This window comes from Heptranchias perlo, chromosome 28 (assembly GCF_035084215.1).
Source record: "Heptranchias perlo isolate sHepPer1 chromosome 28, sHepPer1.hap1, whole genome shotgun sequence".
NCBI classification, from domain to species: Eukaryota; Metazoa; Chordata; class Chondrichthyes; order Hexanchiformes; family Hexanchidae; genus Heptranchias; species Heptranchias perlo.
In genome coordinates this window covers 20,050,128-20,071,500 of record NC_090352.1, presented here as the reverse complement: position 1 = coordinate 20,071,500, position 21,373 = coordinate 20,050,128, and the positions used below count along the sequence as shown (strand labels likewise).

At 53.2% G+C, this 21,373-nt stretch overlaps 1 protein-coding gene across 2 annotated transcripts in view; it reads left to right on the top strand.

The window, feature by feature from the left end:
* Positions 1-1,094: 1,094 nt before the first annotated feature.
* gusb (glucuronidase, beta) overlaps positions 1,095-21,373 on the top strand; it is a 33,914-nt gene continuing 13,635 nt past the window's right edge. Inside the window, exons 1-5 of one of the 2 annotated variants that reach the window (XM_068008157.1) lie at positions 1,095-1,292; positions 15,160-15,348; positions 18,786-18,967; positions 20,463-20,605; positions 20,982-21,175. In XM_068008157.1, the coding sequence (XP_067864258.1) occupies positions 1,104-1,292; positions 15,160-15,348; positions 18,786-18,967; positions 20,463-20,605; positions 20,982-21,175 (897 nt within the window). In that variant the 5' untranslated portion in view covers positions 1,095-1,103. Of the gene's footprint in view, positions 1,293-6,955; positions 7,326-15,159; positions 15,349-18,785; positions 18,968-20,462; positions 20,606-20,981; positions 21,176-21,373 lie in introns of those variants that run through there. The other variant, XM_068008158.1, reaches the window with a different exon arrangement.

The window sequence follows — 21,373 nt, the reverse complement described above, 5'->3', positions numbered from 1 at the left end:
AGACAACAAACACCGTGAGATGGTTTCACTCTGGTGGCAGAAAACAGAGGCATTCTCTTTAACCAGGAGTTTAATCTTTATAGTTGGGCACTTAAACTATTCAATTCTTTCACCTTTAAAACAGCTTTAAATGCAGCCTCTATGTTTCTCATTGTCGCTTCGGGAGAACACATTGCTGGAAAGACACCCAGTGGGCACCAGGTTACACTGTATGCGGACACATCAAATCTCTACATCAGATTTTATTCTTGCAATTAACATTACGTGGCAGGTTAATTTTTAAATCGCTTATCGCAACACTACCTAGAGACGCAACAGATACTGCAGGTAAATGTGGACACCTTAAAAATGGGGTTTGCCATAGATATTGCTTGACATAGGCGTTTTCAATGCACTTTGAAATAGAATGCCACGATCCACACAGCAATTTTAATATATAATAGATATTAAATTTGCTATGCATATCATGCATTCCTTATTTGAGTATCACCATTCTGTATTACACTACACAGAGCCTCAAGCTACAGGTCACCGCATCTACAGCTCTGTAACGTACAGGGTGAAATATGCTTCGTCTTGACTTCCATTGGCAAAGCCACGATACATATATATATAGATATATTGAATATGATATTTGGAAAGTAAATATTACAATTATTGGAAACCTGAAATTACAACAGAAAATACTGGAAATACACAGGTCTGTTATGTGAAATAAGGTTAACATTGTGGTAATAGCTTTCCTCAGAACTGTTCTGACATAGGATCTGCACCTAAGATAAGCTGTTTTTTTTCTCTTTTCAGATGCCTACTGTGCATTACCAGCAATTACTGTTTTTAGGGTTTTTTATTCGATTTGAAGCAAGACGGAAAATCACCTCATTAGTTTGTTAAATGTTTTCAGGAATGCCTGCAAGTTAGATCAGACAGTACAACACACTGAGCTGACTTCAGTGACCGGGTGCAATGCTGTGAGAAGCTCTGGATCCCCTGAAGACACATTAATGTTTCGAAACTTCAACTGATACTTTTCTGATCATGTGACGGAGATTTGTCACGTTACGCAGTACGCGGAAGTCAGGTGATGACCGTCGGTTGGCAGCATGGTGGTGGACCAGAACACTGCAGTTTGGCTGCTCTCGGTCCTCGGTTTTTCCTGCGCTCTGAGTCCCAGGGAGACCCCGTCTCGGGAGCTGAAAGAACTGAGCGGATTGTGGAGCTTCCGGGCGGATCTGTCCCCAAGCAGGAACCAGGGATTCGAGGAGAAATGGTACCAGCGACCCCTGAGAGAGGTAACGTCCCAATGAGAAAGGGGTAACGTCCCGGTGAGAGAGAGGGAGAGGGGTAACGTCCCGGTGAGAGAGAGAGAGGGAGAGGGGGATGACGTCCCGGTGAGAGAGAGAGAGAGGGGTAACGTCCCGGTGAGAGAGAGAGAGGGAGAGGGGGATGACGTCCCGGTGAGAGAGAGAGAGGGATAACGTCCCGGTGAGAGAGAGAGAGAGAGAGGGGGATAACGTCCCGGTGAGAGAGAGAGAGAGAGGGGGGTATAACGTCCCGGTGAGAGAGAGAGAGAGAGGGGGGTATAACGTCCCGGTGAGAGAGAGAGAGAGAGAGAGGGAGAGGGGGATGACGTCCCGGTGAGAGAGAGAGAGGGAGAGGGGGATGACGTCCCGGTGAGAGGGAGAGGGGGATGACGTCCCGGTGAGAGAGGGAGAGGGGGATGACGTCCCGGTGAGAGAGAGAGAGGGAGAGGGGGATGACGTCCCGGTGAGAGAGGGAGAGGGGGATGACGTCCCGGTGAGAGAGGGAGAGGGGGATGCCGTCCCGGTGAGAGAGAGAGAGAGAGAGAGAGGGGGGTGACGTCCCGGTGAGAGAGAGGGGGGTGACGTCCCGGTGAGAGAGAGAGAGGGGGATGACGTCCCGGTGAGAGAGAGGGGGATAACGTCCCGGTGAGAGAGAGAGAGGGGGATAACGTCCCGGTGAGAGAGAGGGGGATAACGTCCCGGTGAGAGAGAGAGAGAGAGGGGGATAACGTCCCGGTGAGAGAGAGAGAGAGGGGGGGATGACGTCCCGGTGAGAGAGAGAGAGAGAGGGGGATGACGTCCCGGTGAGAGAGAGAGAGAGGGGGATGACGTCCCGGTGAGAGAGAGAGAGAGAGGGGGATGATGTCCCGGTGAGAGAGAGAGAGAGGGGGGGATAACGTCCCGGTGAGAGAGAGAGAGAGGGGGGTAACGTCCCGGTGAGAGAGAGAGAGAGAGGGGGATAACGTCCCGGTGAGAGAGAGAGAGAGGGGGGTGACGTCCCGGTGAGAGAGAGAGAGAGAGGGGGATAACGTCCCGGTGAGAGAGAGAGAGAGAGGGGGATAACGTCCCGGTGAGAGAGAGAGAGAGGGGGGTGACGTCCCGGTGAGAGAGAGAGAGAGGGGGATAACGTCCCGGTGAGAGAGAGAGAGAGGGGGATGACGTCCCGGTGAGAGAGAGGGGGATAACGTCCCGGTGAGAGAGAGAGAGAGAGGGATGACGTCCCGGTGAGAGAGAGAGAGAGAGAGGGATGACGTCCCGGTGAGAGAGAGAGAGAGGGGGGGTGACGTCCCGGTGAGAGAGAGAGAGAGGGGGGTGACGTCCCGGTGAGAGAGAGAGAGAGGGGGATGACGTCCCGGTGAGAGAGAGAGAGAGAGAGAGAGGGGGATGACGTCCCGGTGAGAGAGAGAGAGGGGGATGACGTCCCGGTGAGAGAGAGAGGGGGATGACGTCCCGGTGAGAGAGAGAGGGGGATGACGTCCCGGTGAGAGAGAGAGGGGGATGACGTCCCGGTGAGAGAGAGAGGGGGATGACGTCCCGGTGAGAGAGAGAGGGGGATGACGTCCCGGTGAGAGAGAGAGGGGGATGACGTCCCGGTGAGAGAGAGAGGGGGATGACGTCCCGGTGAGAGAGAGAGGGGGATGACGTCCCGGTGAGAGAGAGAGGGGGATGACGTCCCGGTGAGAGAGAGAGGGGGATGACGTCCCGGTGAGAGAGAGAGGGGGATGACGTCCCGGTGAGAGAGAGAGAGGGGGATGACGTCCCGGTGAGAGAGGGGGATGACGTCCCGGTGAGAGAGAGAGGGGGATGACGTCCCGGTGAGAGAGAGAGGGGGATGACGTCCCGGTGAGAGAGAGAGGGGGATGACGTCCCGGTGAGAGAGAGAGGGGGATGACATCCCGGTGAGAGAGAGAGGGGGATAACGTCCCGGTGAGAGAGAGAGAGGGGGATGACGTCCCGGTGAGAGAGAGAGAGGGGGATGACGTCCCGGTGAGAGAGAGAGAGAGAGGGGGATGACGTCCCGGTGAGAGAGAGAGGGGGATGACGTCCCGGTGAGAGAGAGAGAGGGGGATGACGTCCCGGTGAGAGAGAGAGGGGGATGACGTCCCGGTGAGAGAGAGAGAGAGAGGGGGATGACGTCCCGGTGAGAGAGAGAGAGAGAGAGAGAGGGATGACGTCCCGGTGAGAGAGAGAGAGAGGGATGACGTCCCGGTGAGAGAGAGAGAGGGGGATGACGTCCCGGTGAGAGAGAGAGAGGGGGATGACGTCCCGGTGAGAGAGAGAGAGGGGGATGACGTCCCGGTGAGAGAGAGAGAGGGGGATGACGTCCCGGTGAGAGAGAGAGAGGGGGATGACGTCCCGGTGAGAGAGAGAGAGGGGGATGACGTCCCGGTGAGAGAGAGAGAGAGAGAGAGAGAGGGGGATGACGTCCCGGTGAGAGAGAGAGAGAGAGAGGGGGATGACGTCCCGGTGAGAGAGAGAGAGAGGGGGATGACGTCCCGGTGAGAGAGAGAGAGGGGGGGATGACGTCCCGGTGAGAGAGAGAGAGAGAGGGGGGTGACGTCCCGGTGAGAGAGAGAGGGGGATGACGTCCCGGTGAGAGAGAGAGAGAGAGGGGGATGACGTCCCGGTGAGAGAGAGAGAGAGAGGGATGACGTCCCGGTGAGAGAGAGAGAGAGAGGGATGACGTCCCGGTGAGAGAGAGAGAGAGAGGGATGACGTCCCGGTGAGAGAGAGAGAGGGGGATGACGTCCCGGTGAGAGAGAGAGAGGGGGATGACGTCCCGGTGAGAGAGAGAGAGGGGGATGACGTCCCGGTGAGAGAGAGAGAGAGAGAGAGAGAGGGGGATGACGTCCCGGTGAGAGAGAGAGAGAGGGGGATGACGTCCCGGTGAGAGAGAGAGAGAGGGGGATGACGTCCCGGTGAGAGAGAGAGAGAGGGGGATGACGTCCCGGTGAGAGAGAGAGAGAGGGGGATGACGTCCCGGTGAGAGAGAGAGAGAGGGGGATGACGTCCCGGTGAGAGAGAGAGAGAGGGGGATGACGTCCCGGTGAGAGAGAGAGAGAGGGGGATGACGTCCCGGTGAGAGAGAGAGAGAGGGGGATGACGTCCCGGTGAGAGAGAGAGAGAGAGAGGGGGGTGACGTCCCGGTGAGAGAGAGAGGGGGATGACGTCCCGGTGAGAGAGAGAGAGAGGGATGACGTCCCGGTGAGAGAGAGGGATGACGTCCCGGTGAGAGAGAGAGAGAGGGATGACGTCCCGGTGAGAGAGAGAGAGGGGGATGACGTCCCGGTGAGAGAGAGGGGGATGACGTCCCGGTGAGAGAGAGAGAGAGAGAGGGGGATGACGTCCCGGTGAGAGAGAGAGAGGGGATGACGTCCCGGTGAGAGAGAGAGGGGGATGACGTCCCGGTGAGAGAGAGAGGGGGATGACGTCCCGGTGAGAGAGAGAGGGGGATGACGTCCCGGTGAGAGAGAGAGGGGGATGACGTCCCGGTGAGAGAGAGAGGGGGATGACGTCCCGGTGAGAGAGAGAGGGGGATGACGTCCCGGTGAGAGAGAGAGGGGGATGACGTCCCGGTGAGAGAGAGAGGGGGATGACGTCCCGGTGAGAGAGAGAGGGGGATGACGTCCCGGTGAGAGAGAGAGGGGGATGACGTCCCGGTGAGAGAGAGAGGGGGATGACGTCCCGGTGAGAGAGAGAGGGGGATGACGTCCCGGTGAGAGAGAGAGGGGGATGACGTCCCGGTGAGAGAGAGAGGGGGATGACGTCCCGGTGAGAGAGAGAGGGGGATGACGTCCCGGTGAGAGAGAGAGGGGGATGACGTCCCGGTGAGAGAGAGAGGGGGATGACGTCCCGGTGAGAGAGAGAGGGGGATGACGTCCCGGTGAGAGAGAGAGGGGGATGACGTCCCGGTGAGAGAGAGAGGGGGATGACGTCCCGGTGAGAGAGAGAGGGGGATGACGTCCCGGTGAGAGAGAGAGAGAGGGGGATGACGTCCCGGTGAGAGAGAGAGAGAGGGGGATGACGTCCCGGTGAGAGAGAGAGAGGGGGATGACGTCCCGGTGAGAGAGAGAGAGGGGGATGACGTCCCGGTGAGAGAGAGAGAGGGGGATGACGTCCCGGTGAGAGAGAGAGAGAGAGAGAGGGGGATGACGTCCCGGTGAGAGAGAGGGAGGGGGATGACGTCCCGGTGTGAGAGAGAGAGGGGCATAACGTCCCGGTGAGAGAGAGGGGGATGACGTCCCGGTGAGAGAGAGAGAGAGGGAGATCGACAGATAGATAACGTCCCAGTGGGAGGAAGGGAGGGAGCGATAACATTGAGGTGCCGAAAAAGGAGGTGCCAACCTGGTGAAGCTACAACTCAGGACTACATGCATGTGAACAGCGGAATCAACATGCTTTCGACAGAGCGAAGCGTTTCCACAACCAACGGATCAGATCAAAGCTCTGCAGTCCTGCCACATCCAGTCGTGAATGGTGGTGGACAATTAAACAACTAACGGGAGGAGGAGGCTCTGCAAACATCCCCATCCTCAATGATGGCGGAGTCCAGCACGTGAGTGCAAAAGACAAGGCTGAAGCGTTTGCAACCATCTTCAGCCAGAAGTGCCGAGTGGATGATCCATCTCGGCCTCCTCCCGATATCCCCACCATCACAGAAGCCAGTCTTCAGCCAATTCGATTCACTCCACATGATATCAAGAAATGGCTGAGTGCACTGGATACAGCAAAGGCTATGGGCCCCGACAACATCCCGGCTGTAGTGCTGAAGACTTGTGCTCCAGAACTGGCTGCGCCTCTAGCCAAACTGTTCCAGTACAGCTACAACACTGGCATCTACCCGACAATGTGGAAAATTGCCCAGGTATGTCCTATCCACAAAAAGCAGGACAAATCTAATTCGGCCAATTACCGCCCCATCAGTCTACTCTCAATCATCAGCAAAGTGATGGAAGGTGTCGTCGACAGTGCTATCAAGCGGCACTTACTCACCAATAACCTGCTCACCGATGCTCAGTTTGGGTTCCACCAGGACCACTCGGCTCCAGACCTCATTACAGCCTTGGTCCAAACATGGACAAAAGAGCTGAATTCCAGAGGTGAGGTGAGAGTGACTGCCCTTGACATCAAGGCAGCATTTGACAGAGTGTGGCACCAAGGAGCCCTAGTAAAATTGAAGTCAATGGGAATCAGGGGGACAACTCTCCAGTGGCTGGAGTCATACCTAGCACAAAGGAAGATGGTAGTGGTTGTTGGAGGCCAATCTTCTCAGCCCTAGAGCATTGCTGCAGGAGTTCCTCAGGGCAGTGTCCTAGGCCCAACCATCTTCAGCTGCTTCATCAATGACACTCCCTCCATCATAAGGTCAGAAATGGGGATGTTCGCTGATGATTGCACAGTGTTCAGTTCCATTCACAACCCCTCAAATAGTGAAGCAGTCCGAGCCTGCATGCAACAAGACCTGGACAACATCCAGGCTTGGGCTCATAAGTGGCAAGTAACATTCATGCCAGACAAGTGCCAGGCAATGACCATCTCCAAAGAAAGAGTCTAACCACCTCCCCTTGACATTCAATGGCATTACCATCGCCGAATCCCCCACCATCAACATCCTGGGGGTCACCATTGACCAGAAACTTAACTGGACCAGCCATATAAATACTGTGGCTACAAGAGCAGGTCAGAGGCTGGTTATTCTGTGGCGAGAGACTCACCTCCTAACTCCCCAAAGCCTTTCCACCATCTACAAGGCACAAGTCAGGAGTGTGATGGAATACTCTCCACTTGTCTGGATGAGTGCAGCTCCAACAACACTCAAGAAGCTCGACATCATCCAGGACAAAGCAGCCCGCTTGATTGGCACCCCATCCACCACCCTAAACATTCACTCTCTTCACCACCGGCGCACAGTGGCTGCAGTGTGTACCATCCACAGGATGCACTGCAGCAACTCGCCAAGGCTTCTTCGACAGCACCTCCCAAACCCGTGACCTTCACAACCTAAAAGGACAACAGCAGCAGGTACGTGGGAACACCACCACCTGCACGTTCCCCTCGAAGTCACACACCATCCCGACTTGGAAATATATCGCCGTTCCTTCATCGTTGCTGGGTCAAAATCCTGGAACTCCCTTCCTAACAGCACTGTGGAGAACCTTCACCACACGGACTGCAGCGGTTCAAGAAGGCAGATCACCACCACCTTCTCAAGGGCAATTAGGGATGGGCAATAAATGCCGGCCTCTCCAGCGACGCCCACATCCCATGAACGAATAAAAAAAAAAAATCCCAGTGAGTGAGAGAGAGGGATAAAGTCCCAGTGAGTGAGAGAGAGGGATAAAGTCCCAGTGAGAGAGAGGGATAAAGTCCCAGTGAGAGAGAGAGGAATAAAGTCCCAGTGAGAGAGAGAGAGAGAGAGAGAAATAAAGTCCCAGTGAGAGAGAGAGAGGGGAATAATGTCCCAGTGAGAGAGAGAGAGGGGAATAAAGTCCCAGTGAGAGAGAGAGAGAGAGGGATAAAGTCCCAGTGAGAGAGAGAGAGGGATAAAGTCCCAGTGAGAGAGAGAGAGGGATAAAGTCCCAGTGAGAGAGAGAGAGGGATAAAGTCCCAGTGAGAGAGAGAGAGGGATAAAGTCCCAGTGAGAGAGAGAGAGGGATAAAGTCCCAGTGAGAGAGAGAGAGGGATAAAGTCCCAGTGAGAGAGAGAGAGGGATAAAGTCCCAGTGAGAGAGAGAGAGGGATAAAGTCCCAGTGAGAGAGAGAGAGGGATAAAGTCCCAGTGAGAGAGAGAGAGGGATAAAGTCCCAGTGAGAGAGAGAGAGGGATAAAGTCCCAGTGAGAGAGAGAGAGGGATAAAGTCCCAGTGAGTGAGAGAGAGGGATAAAGTCCCAGTGAGAGAGAGAGAGAGGGATAAAGTCCCAATGAGAGAGAGAGAGAGAGAGGGATAAAGTCCCAGTGAGAGAGAGAGAGAGAGAGGAATAAAGTCCCAGTGAGAGAGAGGGAGGAATAAAGTCCCAGTGAGAGAGAGAGAGAGAGGGATAAAGTCCCAGTGAGAGAGAGAGAGAGAGAGAGAGAGAGGGATAAAGTCCCAGTGAGAGAGAGAGGGATAAAGTCCCAGTGAGAGAGAGAGGGATAAAGTCCCAGTGAGAGAGAGAGAGGAATAAAGTCCCAGTGAGAGAGAGGATTAAAGTCCCAGTGAGAGAGAGAGAGAGGGATAAAGTCCCGGTGAGAGAGAGGGATAAAGTCCCGGTGAGAGAGAGAGGGATAAAGTCCCGGTGAGAGAGAGAGAGGGATGACGTCCGGGTGAGAGAGAGAGAGGGATGACGTCCCGGTGAGAGAGAGAGAGGGACGACGTCCCGGTGAGAGGGAGGGAGGGAGGGACGACGTCCCGGTGAGAGGGAGGGAGGGAGGGACGACGTCCCGGTGAGAGGGAGGGAGGGAGGGACGACGTCCCGGTGAGAGGGAGGGAGGGAGGGACGACGTCCCGGTGAGAGGGAGGGAGGGAGGGACGACGTCCCGGTGAGAGGGAGGGAGGGAGGGACGACGTCCCGGTGAGAGGGAGGGAGGGAGGGACGACGTCCCGGTGAGAGGGAGGGAGGGAGGGACGACGTCCCGGTGAGAGGGAGGGAGGGAGGGACGACGTCCCGGTGAGAGGGAGGGACGGAGGGACGACGTCCCGGTGAGAGGGAGGGAGGGAGGGACGACGTCCCGGTGAGAGGGAGGGACGGAGGGACGACGTCCCGGTGAGAGGGAGGGACGGAGGGACGACGTCCCGGTGAGAGGGAGGGACGGAGGGACGACGTCCCGGTGAGAGGGAGGGACGGAGGGACGACGTCCCGGTGAGAGGGAGGGACGGAGGGACGACGTCCCGGTGAGAGGGAGGGAGAGACGACGTCCCGGTGAGAGGGAGGGAGGGACGACGTCCCGGTGAGAGGGAGGGAGGGAGGGAGGGACGACGTCCCGGTGAGAGGGAGGGAGGGAGGGAGGGACGACGTCCCGGTGAGAGGGAGGGAGGGAGGGAGGGACGACGTCCCGGTGAGAGGGAGGGAGGGACGACGTCCCGGTGAGAGGGAGGGAGGGACGACGTCCCGGTGAGAGGGAGGGAGGGACGACGTCCCGGTGAGAGGGAGGGAGGGACGACGTCCCGGTGAGAGGGAGGGAGGGACGACGTCCCGGTGAGAGGGAGGGAGGGAGAGAGGGACGACGTCCCGGTGAGAGGGAGGGAGGGAGGGAGGGACGACGTCCCGGAGAGAGGGACGACGTCCCGGTGAGAGGGAGGGAGGGAGGGAGGGAGGGACGACGTCCCGGTGAGAGGGAGGGAGGGACGACGTCCCGGTGAGAGGGAGGGAGGGACGACGTCCCGGTGAGAGGGAGGGAGGGACGACGTCCCGGTGAGAGGGAGGGACGACGTCCCGGTGAGAGGGAGGGAGGGACGACGTCCCGGTGAGAGGGAGGGAGGGACGACGTCCCGGTGAGAGGGAGGGAGGGACGACGTCCCGGTGAGAGGGAGGGAGGGACGACGTCCCGGTGAGAGGGAGGGAGGGACGACGTCCCGGTGAGAGGGAGGGAGGGACGACGTCCCGGTGAGAGGGAGGGACGACGTCCCGGTGAGAGGGAGGGAGGACGTCCCGGTGAGAGGGAGGGAGGGACGACGGGACGACGTCCCGGTGAGAGGGAGGGAGGGAGGGACGACGTCCCGGTGAGAGGGAGGGAGGGAGGGACGACGTCCCGGTGAGAGGGAGGGAGGGAGGGAGGGACGACGTCCCGGTGAGATGGAGGGAGGGAGGGACGACGTCCCGGTGAGAGGGAGGGAGGGAGGGAGGGACGACGTCCCGGTGAGAGGGAGGGAGGGAGGGACGACGGGACGACGTCCCGGTGAGAGGGAGGGAGGGACGACGGGACGACGTCCCGGTGAGAGGGAGGGAGGGAGGGACGACGTCCCGGTGAGAGGGAGGGAGGGAGGGAGGGACGACGTCCCGGTGAGAGGGAGGGAGGGAGGGACGACGGGACGACGTCCCGGTGAGAGGGAGGGAGGGAGAGACGACGTCCCGGTGAGAGGGAGGGAGGGAGGGAGGGACGACGTCCCGGTGAGAGGGAGGGAGGGAGGGAGGGACGACGTCCCGGTGAGAGGGAGGGAGGGAGGGACGACGGGACGACGTCCCGGTGAGAGGGAGGGAGGGACGACGGGACGACGTCCCGGTGAGAGGGAGGGAGGGACGACGGGACGACGTCCCGGTGAGAGGGAGGGAGGGAGGGACGACGTCCCGGTGAGAGGGAGGGAGGGAGAGACGACGTCCCGGTGAGAGGGAGGGAGGGAGGGAGGGACGACGTCCCGGTGAGAGGGAGGGAGGGAGGGACGACGTCCCGGTGAGAGGGAGGGAGGGACGACGGGACGACGTCCCGGTGAGAGGGAGGGAGGGACGACGGGACGACGTCCCGGTGAGAGGGAGGGAGGGACGACGGGACGACGTCCCGGTGAGAGGGAGGGATGACGTCCCGTTGAGAGGGAGGGAAGGATAAAGTCCCGGTGAGAGGGAGAGAGGGATAAAGTCCCAGTGAGAGAGAGAGAGGGATAAAGTCCCAGTGAGAGAGAGAGAGGGATAAAGTCCCAGTGAGAGAGAGAGAGAGGGATAAAGTCCCAGTGAGTGAGAGAGAGGGATAAAGTCCCAGTGAGAGAGAGAGAGGGATAAAGTCCCAGTGAGAGAGAGAGAGGGATAAAGTCCCAGTGAGAGAGAGAGAGGGATAAAGTCCCAGTGAGAGAGAGAGAGAGAGGGATAAAGTCCCAGTGAGAGAGAGAGAGAGAGAGAGGGATAAAGTCCCAATGAGAGAGAGAGAGAGAGAGGGATAAAGTCCCAGTGAGAGAGAGAGAGAGAGAGAGGAATAAAGTCCCAGTGAGAGAGAGGGAGGAATAAAGTCCCAGTGAGAGAGAGAGAGAGAGGGATAAAGTCCCAGTGAGAGAGAGAGAGAGAGAGAGGGATAAAGTCCCAGTGAGAGAGAGAGGGATAAAGTCCCAGTGAGAGAGAGAGGGATAAAGTCCCAGTGAGAGAGAGAGGGATAAAGTCCCAGTGAGAGAGAGAGAGGAATAAAGTCCCAGTGAGAGAGAGAGAGGGATAAAGTCCCAGTGAGAGAGAGGATTAAAGTCCCGGTGAGAGAGAGAGAGGGATGACGTCCCGGTGAGAGGGAGGGAGGGAGGGACGACGTCCCGGTGAGAGGGAGGGAGGGAGGGACGACGTCCCGGTGAGAGGGAGGGAGGGAGGGACGACGTCCCGGTGAGAGGGAGGGAGGGAGGGACGACGTCCCGGTGAGAGGGAGGGAGGGAGGGACGACGTCCCGGTGAGAGGGAGGGAGGGAGGGACGACGTCCCGGTGAGAGGGAGGGAGGGAGGGACGACGTCCCGGTGAGAGGGAGGGAGGGAGGGACGACGTCCCGGTGAGAGGGAGGGAGGGAGGGACGACGTCCCGGTGAGAGGGAGGGACGGAGGGACGACGTCCCGGTGAGAGGGAGGGAGGGAGGGACGACGTCCCGGTGAGAGGGAGGGACGGAGGGACGACGTCCCGGTGAGAGGGAGGGACGGAGGGACGACGTCCCGGTGAGAGGGAGGGACGGAGGGACGACGTCCCGGTGAGAGGGAGGGACGGAGGGACGACGTCCCGGTGAGAGGGAGGGACGGAGGGACGACGTCCCGGTGAGGGAGGGAGGGAGGGACGACGTCCCGGTGAGAGGGAGGGAGAGACGACGTCCCGGTGAGAGGGAGGGAGGGACGACGTCCCGGTGAGAGGGAGGGAGGGAGGGAGGGACGACGTCCCGGTGAGAGGGAGGGAGGGAGGGAGGGACGACGTCCCGGTGAGAGGGAGGGAGGGACGACGTCCCGGTGAGAGGGAGGGAGGGACGACGTCCCGGTGAGAGGGAGGGAGGGACGACGTCCCGGTGAGAGGGAGGGAGGGAGAGAGGGACGACGTCCCGGTGAGAGGGAGGGAGGGAGGGACGACGTCCCGGAGAGAGGGACGACGTCCCGGTGAGAGGGAGGGAGGGAGGGAGGGAGGGAGGGAGGGAGGGACGACGTCCCGGTGAGAGGGAGGGAGGGACGACGTCCCGGTGAGAGGGAGGGAGGGACGATGTCCCGGTGAGAGGGAGGGAGGGACGACGTCCCGGTGAGAGGGAGGGACGACGTCCCGGTGAGAGGGAGGGAGGGACGACGTCCCGGTGAGAGGGAGGGAGGGACGACGTCCCGGTGAGAGGGAGGGAGGGACGACGTCCCGGTGAGAGGGAGGGAGGGACGACGTCCCGGTGAGAGGGAGGGAGGGACGACGTCCCGGTGAGAGGGAGGGACGACGTCCCGGTGAGAGGGAGGGAGGACGTCCCGGTGAGAGGGAGGGAGGGACGACGGGACGACGTCCCGGTGAGAGGGAGGGAGGGAGGGACGACGTCCCGGTGAGAGGGAGGGAGGGAGGGACGACGTCCCGGTGAGAGGGAGGGAGGGAGGGAGGGACGACGTCCCGGTGAGATGGAGGGAGGGAGGGACGACGTCCCGGTGAGATGGAGGGAGGGAGGGACGACGTCCCGGTGAGAGGGAGGGAGGGAGGGAGGGACGACGTCCCGGTGAGAGGGAGGGAGGGAGGGACGACGGGACGACGTCCCGGTGAGAGGGAGGGAGGGACGACGGGACGACGTCCCGGTGAGAGGGAGGGAGGGAGGGACGACGTCCCGGTGAGAGGGAGGGAGGGAGGGAGGGAGGGACGACGTCCCGGTGAGAGGGAGGGAGGGAGGGAGGGACGACGTCCCGGTGAGAGGGAGGGAGGGAGGGAGGGACGACGTCCCGGTGAGAGGGAGGGAGGGAGGGACGACGGGACGACGTCCCGGTGAGAGGGAGGGAGGGACGACGGGACGACGTCCCGGTGAGAGGGAGGGAGGGACGACGGGACGACGTCCCGGTGAGAGGGAGGGAGGGACGACGGGACGACGTCCCGGTGAGAGGGAGGGAGGGACGACGGGACGACGTCCCGGTGAGAGGGAGGGAGGGAGGGACGACGTCCCGGTGAGAGGGAGGGACGGAGGGACGACGTCCCGGTGAGAGGGAGGGACGGAGGGACGACGTCCCGGTGAGAGGGAGGGAGGGAGAGACGACGTCCCGGTGAGAGGGAGGGAGGGAGGGAGGGACGACGTCCCGGTGAGAGGGAGGGAGGGAGGGACGACGTCCCGGTGAGAGGGAGGGAGGGACGACGGGACGACGTCCCGGTGAGAGGGAGGGAGGGACGACGGGACGACGTCCCGGTGAGAGGGAGGGAGGGACGACGGGACGACGTCCCGGTGAGAGGGAGGGAGGGACGACGGGACGACGTCCCGGTGAGAGGGAGGGATGACGTCCCGTTGAGAGGGAGGGAAGGATAAAGTCCCGGTGAGAGGGAGGGAGGGAGGGATGACGTCCCGGTGAGAGGGAGGGAGGGATGACGTCCCGGTGAGAGAGAGAGAGAGGGATGACGTCCCGGTGAGAGAGCGAGAGAGAGATGACGTCCCGGTGAGAGGGAGGGAGGGAGGGATGACGTCCCGGTGAGAGAGAGAGGGATGACGTCCCGGTGAGAGAGAGAGATAGAGACGTCCCGGTGAGAGAGAGAGGGACGACGTCCCGGTGAGAGAGAGAGGGACGACGTCCCGGTGAGAGAGAGAGGGACGACGTCCCGGTGAGAGAGAGAGAGAGAGAGAGAGAGGGACGACGTCCCGGTGAGAGAGAGAGAGAGAGAGAGAGAGAGGGAGGGACGGACGACGTCCCGGTGAGAGAGAGAGAGAGGGAGGGACGGACGACGTCCCGGTGAGAGAGAGAGAGAGAGAGAGAGAGGGAGGGACGACGTCCCGGTGAGAGAGAAAGAGAGAGAGAGTAATTCCCAGCAGCCTCTAAAGGTAATAAAGTAATAACTTGCATTTATATAGCACCTTTCATGGCCTCAGAATGTCCCAAAGCGCTTTACAGCCAATGAAGTACTTTTGAAGTGTAGTCACTGTTGTAATGTAGGGAGCGTGGCAGTCAATTTGCACACAGCGAGGTCCCACAAACAACAATGAGAGGAATGACCGGATAATCTGTTCCAGTGATGTTAGTTGAAGGATAAATATTGGCCAGGACATTGGGGAGAACTCCCCTACTCTTCTTTGAAATAGTGTCATGGGATCTTTTACGTCCACCTAAGAGGGCAGACAAGGCCTTGGTTTAACGTCTCACCCGAAAGACGGCACCTCCGACAGTGCAGCACTCCCTCAGTATTGCACTGGAATGTCAGTCTAGATTTTGTGTTCAGGTCTCTGGAGTGGGACTTGAACCCACAACCTTCTGGCTCAGGTGAGTCCTGTGTACCATTCCAATGGATTCCAAGAGACACAATGCCCAAGTGAGGTAAGACCCCAGTAGCCCCGAAGAGGGGTAATATTCTAGTAAGTTGATGACCCAAGTTAAGTCTAGTAAGTTAAGGCCTGACTGATGTTCCAGCAGCCCCCAAGAGGGGTAATTAATTTGCATAAAAAGTAAAATGTCTCTGGGTGGAATAATAGAGACAATTTCAATGCAAAATGTTGTAGACTCAATGCATAAGTTATCCTGCCATTAGGGATAAGGTAGACATTGTTAATGCAAAATGTACTAGCCTTTCCTCCCACCCCTCCCCTTTTAGGTAATATGTACATTATCAGGTCAATAAGTACTGCCCATCACTCTGAAAGAGGCTTTGTTTACGGTATCCATTCAATATGTAATAGCAATGCTATCAAAAACTTTTGTCTTGTCAGAAGAGCCTTTTGAATTGCACCAGATATTTGCTGTATGTTTGCAGTATGTCACATCACAAAATATTTTCTTCTTCTGTTGTTAGACAGGGCCAGTGATTGACATGCCTGTTCCAGCGAGTTACAATGACATTACACAGGACCACAAACTGAGAGATTTCATTGGCTGGGTGTGGTATGAAAAGGAGGTTTGGGTCCCCAGGCGGTGGATTTCACCTGATGCTGGGAAGAGAGTCTTGCTTCGTGTTGGTAGTGCCAACTACTACTCTCTTGTTGTAAGTATTCTTAAACATTTCTTATTGTATTATGCTAACATTTGGAAAAATCTTTACTGCTGGCATAATTATATTTTGGGCAAAATATTTGAATATGTCAAGTTGTTTGGAATGCACACTTCAGGTAAGAATTAGAATTTTTGATTTGATCAGCAAGTTGAGTGATGTGGTAAAATAATAAGCTGTTGTGTTGATCAAGTGCCAGTGAACTAATCATGTAATTATAGGTGCTTAGAAACTTAACTGCAGTTCACAAAATTGAAATATGTGTACACACATAGTGTATGGTGTCTGTGTGTTAGAAGTAATTGATTAAGCATCTTGCTCAGGGGTGGTCCAGTTCTAACTTTAGTTTGAAAAATTTTCAGTCTAAATTTCTGTTGAAAAATTAGTTTTGTAGCCTCTGGTTCAGTGACTTGGATTCAGAAACTCAATGCGAATCGGTCAGATGTGTAGATGATACCAGGGGAGGGGGGTAGTGGAATTGAAGATGACGGCTCAGAAATTACAGAACGAGCTGGACAAAATATGTGCGTGGTCAGAGCAATGGCAGGATGAAGTTTAATGCAGATAAATAGATATACTGCACATAGGAAGGAAAAATGGATGACACCATTGTTGAAATAAAGGATAAAGTTGAGAGACCTAGAAGTATTAGTGGACTTGACATTCAGCATGTCCACTCATTACAGAGCCGCGAGCTATAAAGCTAATAGAACGTTGAACTACATAGCCAATATAGTAATATATAAGTCGGAGGAAGTCACGATCAAACTGTATAGTGCTTTGGTCAGACCTCACCTCAAGTACTGTGTTCGGTTCTGGTAACCGAGAAACAAGGTAGACACAAGTGCTGGCAGCAATGCAGAGAAGAGCCACGAGGCTGATCCCTCGTGTCGAAGGTTTGCATTCTGGAGAAACCTGAGCTCTTCAGCCTGGAAAGGTGTTTGAGAAGTATATAACGGAAAAGATAAATCTGGAATACTAATATTAAATTAAACTGTGAGCATACAACAGGGGTATACAGATTCAAACTAGTAAAAGGTAAATTTTAGCACTTCCAGATAGAGTAATGAGGTGAAAACCTTGGAATAATTTTAAGGAACAATTAAATGTAGCTTTGTCTTTTTGGATGGATGAATTAAGATGGGCTAAATCGCCTTCCTCATCCATAACTGGTTTCCGATTTTGTCACCAGTACATTGCTGTCATTAAAACAGGAAGCTTTGAAAATCCTTCTACTGTACTTTTCTAACTGACGTTAGATTGTGCTGCTGCAAGCTGCAACAGGAAAAGGATCAAACGTGGCATGTAAAAATAGAGGGTAAACGCAATGAAAAGATCCTTTGTAAAAATAACAGTTTTACACATTCCTCCGGAGCACTGCTACAGGAAGATCAGCCTTTACTGTTGGGTTGTATGTAACATTGAAATAGTTTTGTTACATTAGTAGGTCTGTCCAGGATGAATGTTCTATTTATTTCCTCCTGCCAGTTGTCCCCATCCCTCTTTGACTCCCTGATGTGTATGCTAGCATGGGTACAGGGCACGCCAGCATTTTACACAAGTTGACCATTATTCATGTCGGCCTTGATATTGAGCTCAATCCTCTCTTCACCTAATGTTCGCAAGTGTAATTCCGGTAGCAGTTGCTAGATGGTGATCGGCGGTGGGAATGCTGGCTGACTTGATAAGGCCAGTGGTAGCACTCGTGATGTGGCTGAACACAGTCCAAGAATCAAACCCGGTACCTACCTGCATGACTCAGTTACTCGTTGGATAAACCCAGTGAACCACTGGTTAGGATGAGTGTTTAAAATTTTATGCAGATCTTTATATTTTATTAATCTTTTAAGAGCTTTGTTTTGCAATTTGCTTAAGGGTGGGGAGACAAAGATGATTAATAATTTCACTTGCTACAAAATTGTTCTGGCGACTGACCATGTTCACTCATTTTGGCAAAGATAATATCTAGCACCAAAAGTAACACAAGTGAATTACCTAGCCAATGGAGGGAGGATTTTAGGAAGTGGATACCTTGTTACTTTTTAAAACTCACATTTTTTGCGGTCCTTTCAGAGACCACGAAGATCATTGAATTTGGGTGCATTTTGTACAGTGCGGTTCAACAATAAGGCCCACATTAGGAAATCTTTGTACCAAACTCTTCTGTGATACACTTTTTAATGCATTCTGTCCACTCCTCTGGACTAGGCTTAGTGCTTTTATTTTTTAAGAATATCTGTCTAGTGTGATTTCCTTAACTGAGGACAGTGCAGGGAATCATTGAATAATTATGAATAAAATGGGACTTTGTTTAATTGAAATTTCCCACCAAGACATTTTGCTGTATGCAAAATGGTGCAACTTCCTATTTTCCGGCCAATGTGACTTTTTGTAACAGAAAACTTTCCTTGTCTTCTCTCTAATAAACATACAGTGGCAGTGCAAAATATTGGCCGGTTCTACGCCAATTTTGCCGGCGGGAGCTTACACCCAAATTTCCTGTGGAGCTTATTTGCCCACACCGGAATGTAAAAACTGGTGTCAAACAAACGCAAATGCAGCGCTACCAGTAAGGGTAGATGCTAGCTCAATTAATAATTTTAAATCTGCTATCGATAGATTTTTGCCAGCCAAGGGTATTAAGGGATGTGGAGCCAAGGCGGGTGGATGGAGTTAGGATAGAGATCGGCCATGATCTCTCTGAATGGCAGAACAGGCTCGAGGGGCTGAATGGCATATTCCTGTTCCTATGTTCCTAATAGCAAATGGGCTGCTGTCTTCTGACATGATGCTTCACTATTGGAACCTCTTGCCTTTTCCAATATTCTGCAGAACAGGGTATGCCCATTGGGAAGGCCATTCCAGTTGCGTAGTCCTTCTGAACATGTGGGCGATGGGGTGGGGGTCCGAAAAATTGCGGAGGCATTGAGATTGATAGCACATTGGTTAAGTGTAGTGCAGGTCTCAGTAAGAAAAATTCAAAAAAAATCCAAAGAAAATCACTATCAAACTCCAGAAATCTCAGTTACAACGCTTTATCAGGTGACTTTGGGCCGTGCTGCTGCTAAATTATTGGGCGTAACTCTTTCCACCAGCGCATTAGTGACATAAATGCAGGGAACTTGGGTGAGCTGGTCTTTTACATGGGAGGCAGGGTTATGTAAATGAGTGTTGGAGAGTTTCGGCAGTGGCGCAAACGATGTTTCAGTATAAAACTGGTACTACGCCACATTTAAGGCATAGTTATACTTAAAATTCCAGGATGTTCTGGGCCTTTATTTTGCTTTAAGTATTAATATAAACTTAAATGGGGAAGGATTGATACAATCCTGTGTACATAGTCTCATCGCCTAACCAATTAGCTTTGAAATTTTGCAATGTGAAAAATGTTACAGTATCATAATTTATGTGACTGTTTTGTCTTTTTGCAGTGGGTAAATGGTGCTCAGGTCGCCTTCCATGAAGGTGGGCACCTTCCTTTTGAAGCTGACATCACTAAAGTTGTTCAGAGTAGTCCAGCTCTTCAATGCAGAATAACCATTGCAGTAAACAATACACTTACCCCATATACTTTGCCTCCAGGAAGGATTCAATACATCACTGATACAAAAAGGTGAGATTGAATAAAAGAGTTTCAGTATTCGACAGTGATAAACAGTATGTTTTATTTTCTTTGGTATTCCAGAATACCAGAAACTGGAATTTTTTTGTCATATTGGGATTAATTTATCTTTGGGTTGCTATTAAACTACATCTTAATATATTTTTAAATTTATCTAATTAAGCTAAAAGGTTTTGGAAGTATAAAACAACGCTGTAGCCATAAATATTTTTGGTAGGATACCAAACAATTCAGCTACAACTCTATCTTTAACTCGTGAATTTTACTGAAACACTTAGTCACCAGAACTGTTATTACTGCTGAAGGGGAGAGGGGGTGAGGGAGGAGGGGAGAGGGAATCAAATTTTCTTCTGAAGATTTTGATTCATATTTGATTTGGTTCCACACTGGGTGCCCTCCAGTACCACGGCCAAATGACTAGGCCTTGGGTGTTGGCAGGCTGGCTGACTGACAAGAGATGTTACTGCCCAGCCTGATCCATAGAAACAGGAGTAGGCATTCAGCTCCTCGAACCTGTTCTGCCATTCAGTTAGATCATTGGCTGACTTGTGCATGCCATTGCTTCCAGCAGGGGTCAGGGTACAGCAACCAGGCGCTGGAACTCTGTGACTATGTTTATCCCTTTTTTCTAGTCCAGGAGCACTGAGGCCAATTGTAAAGGCCCTGCCATCGTTTGGCTGAGATCAACTAAGTCGACACAAAGGTTCAGTTAGTGTTGGTAGTAAGATATGTTTGATGTTTGAAACATATACACAAGATAACTGAACTGTGGTTTATGGTTGCCTCAGGGGATTGTAGTCTGTGTTTTTGAGTAATACCTTAGGTTGGTCTTTGTTTTTAACATTGTAATCTTTGAAACTGGCACTTAGAATAAAAATGGTCTTCCAATAAAATGTTACATTTTAAAACATACAATGCAATCAGAAAAGCTAAAATAAATACAACAGTTTTGTGATTAAAATTGCTACTTCACTGTAGATACTTTATGATGAGTAATAAAGAATATAGAGATTTAAAAACAAAAAATTAAGACATGCAAAACTTCAGGGCATCGTTGACTAACCATCAGCAATGTTTTCTAATTTCATACTCACTGAGCAAAGAGATGCTTCGAATGGTCATCACTCCAGAGACACAGTTCTCATAATCACTTGCATTGATTGGTTTGGATTTAATTTATTCTTTGTAACATGTATGTTTGAAAATGATGCATTAGATGAAACATTACTGTACATTGATAGTACAGTTTTTTGTACTCCTTTTTCTTGTATTCTAGAACAACAAAGCTGCACTAATGTACAGGGATTCTTGAATTCTAACTGAAATATCATCACCATGTTCCATAATAAAGTAGGACACCTTGGTTACTGGTGATGCAACCTGCCAATGTGTATATATGTCTTGAGAAACCTAAAAAGTAGAGTTGCAAAACATAGTATTGAGCATTTAGTATCCCAGTTAAACTTACTTCTTTGCATTTCTTCAGATATCCTTCGGGTTATTTTGTGCAGATTATACAGTTTGATTTCTTCAACTATGCTGGGATTCATCGGCCAGTTCTACTATACACCACACCCAATGTCTACATAGATGATCTAACAGTTATAACAGACTTTCAAGATGATACAGGTAGGTCATTCTGACAGTGAATGAGTTGACCTCACCAGTAACAAGACCAGCAAATGCAATCCTTACAAGTAAATTTAATAGGTGCTGACATTAGCTTCAAATGTTTGATATAGAAGACTAAAAGGATCCTTCACGGATTTCTACACCAAAAATGTTGTGCAGTAAAACCTCATAGTATTTGTACCTGGATTCATTAAAATTTAAATAGTGGTATCATTGCCATGATAAAGAGTGGCATTTTTGGTAATAGAATGCTGTGGTGTGACTTTTACTTGAAATTTATCCTACTTTTGTTCTGCATAATTGGAGGGGAACATTGAAACCAAATAGCTTTCAGACTTTCTAATCTCAAGTAACTGATTCTGTTTTCCTCTAGGGATTGTAAATTATAAAGTGTCCGTAAAGGGGAGTACACACTTTTCATTGTCGCTAAAGTTGTGTAATCAAAGAGGAAAGGTTGTTGCTTCAATCATAGATGGACCTCCAAGTGGACAGCTGAAATTACATAGTCCTACTCTATGGTGGCCATACCTTATGCATGAGAACCCTGCATATCTTTATAGCCTTGAGGTAAGACTTCCAATATTTTCTATATAAGTCACCATGTTAAAATAACCGACTAATCCAATAGCAGAATGGTATTTGGCCCTTTTCTCTGTCAGGAATTGAAATAATCTCAAGGCTTTGTAACAAAAAACAACACTTACTACAGTAATATAATGTTACGTAGCTGTGGCAAAACAATTGGACTTACATTAATACCAGCTT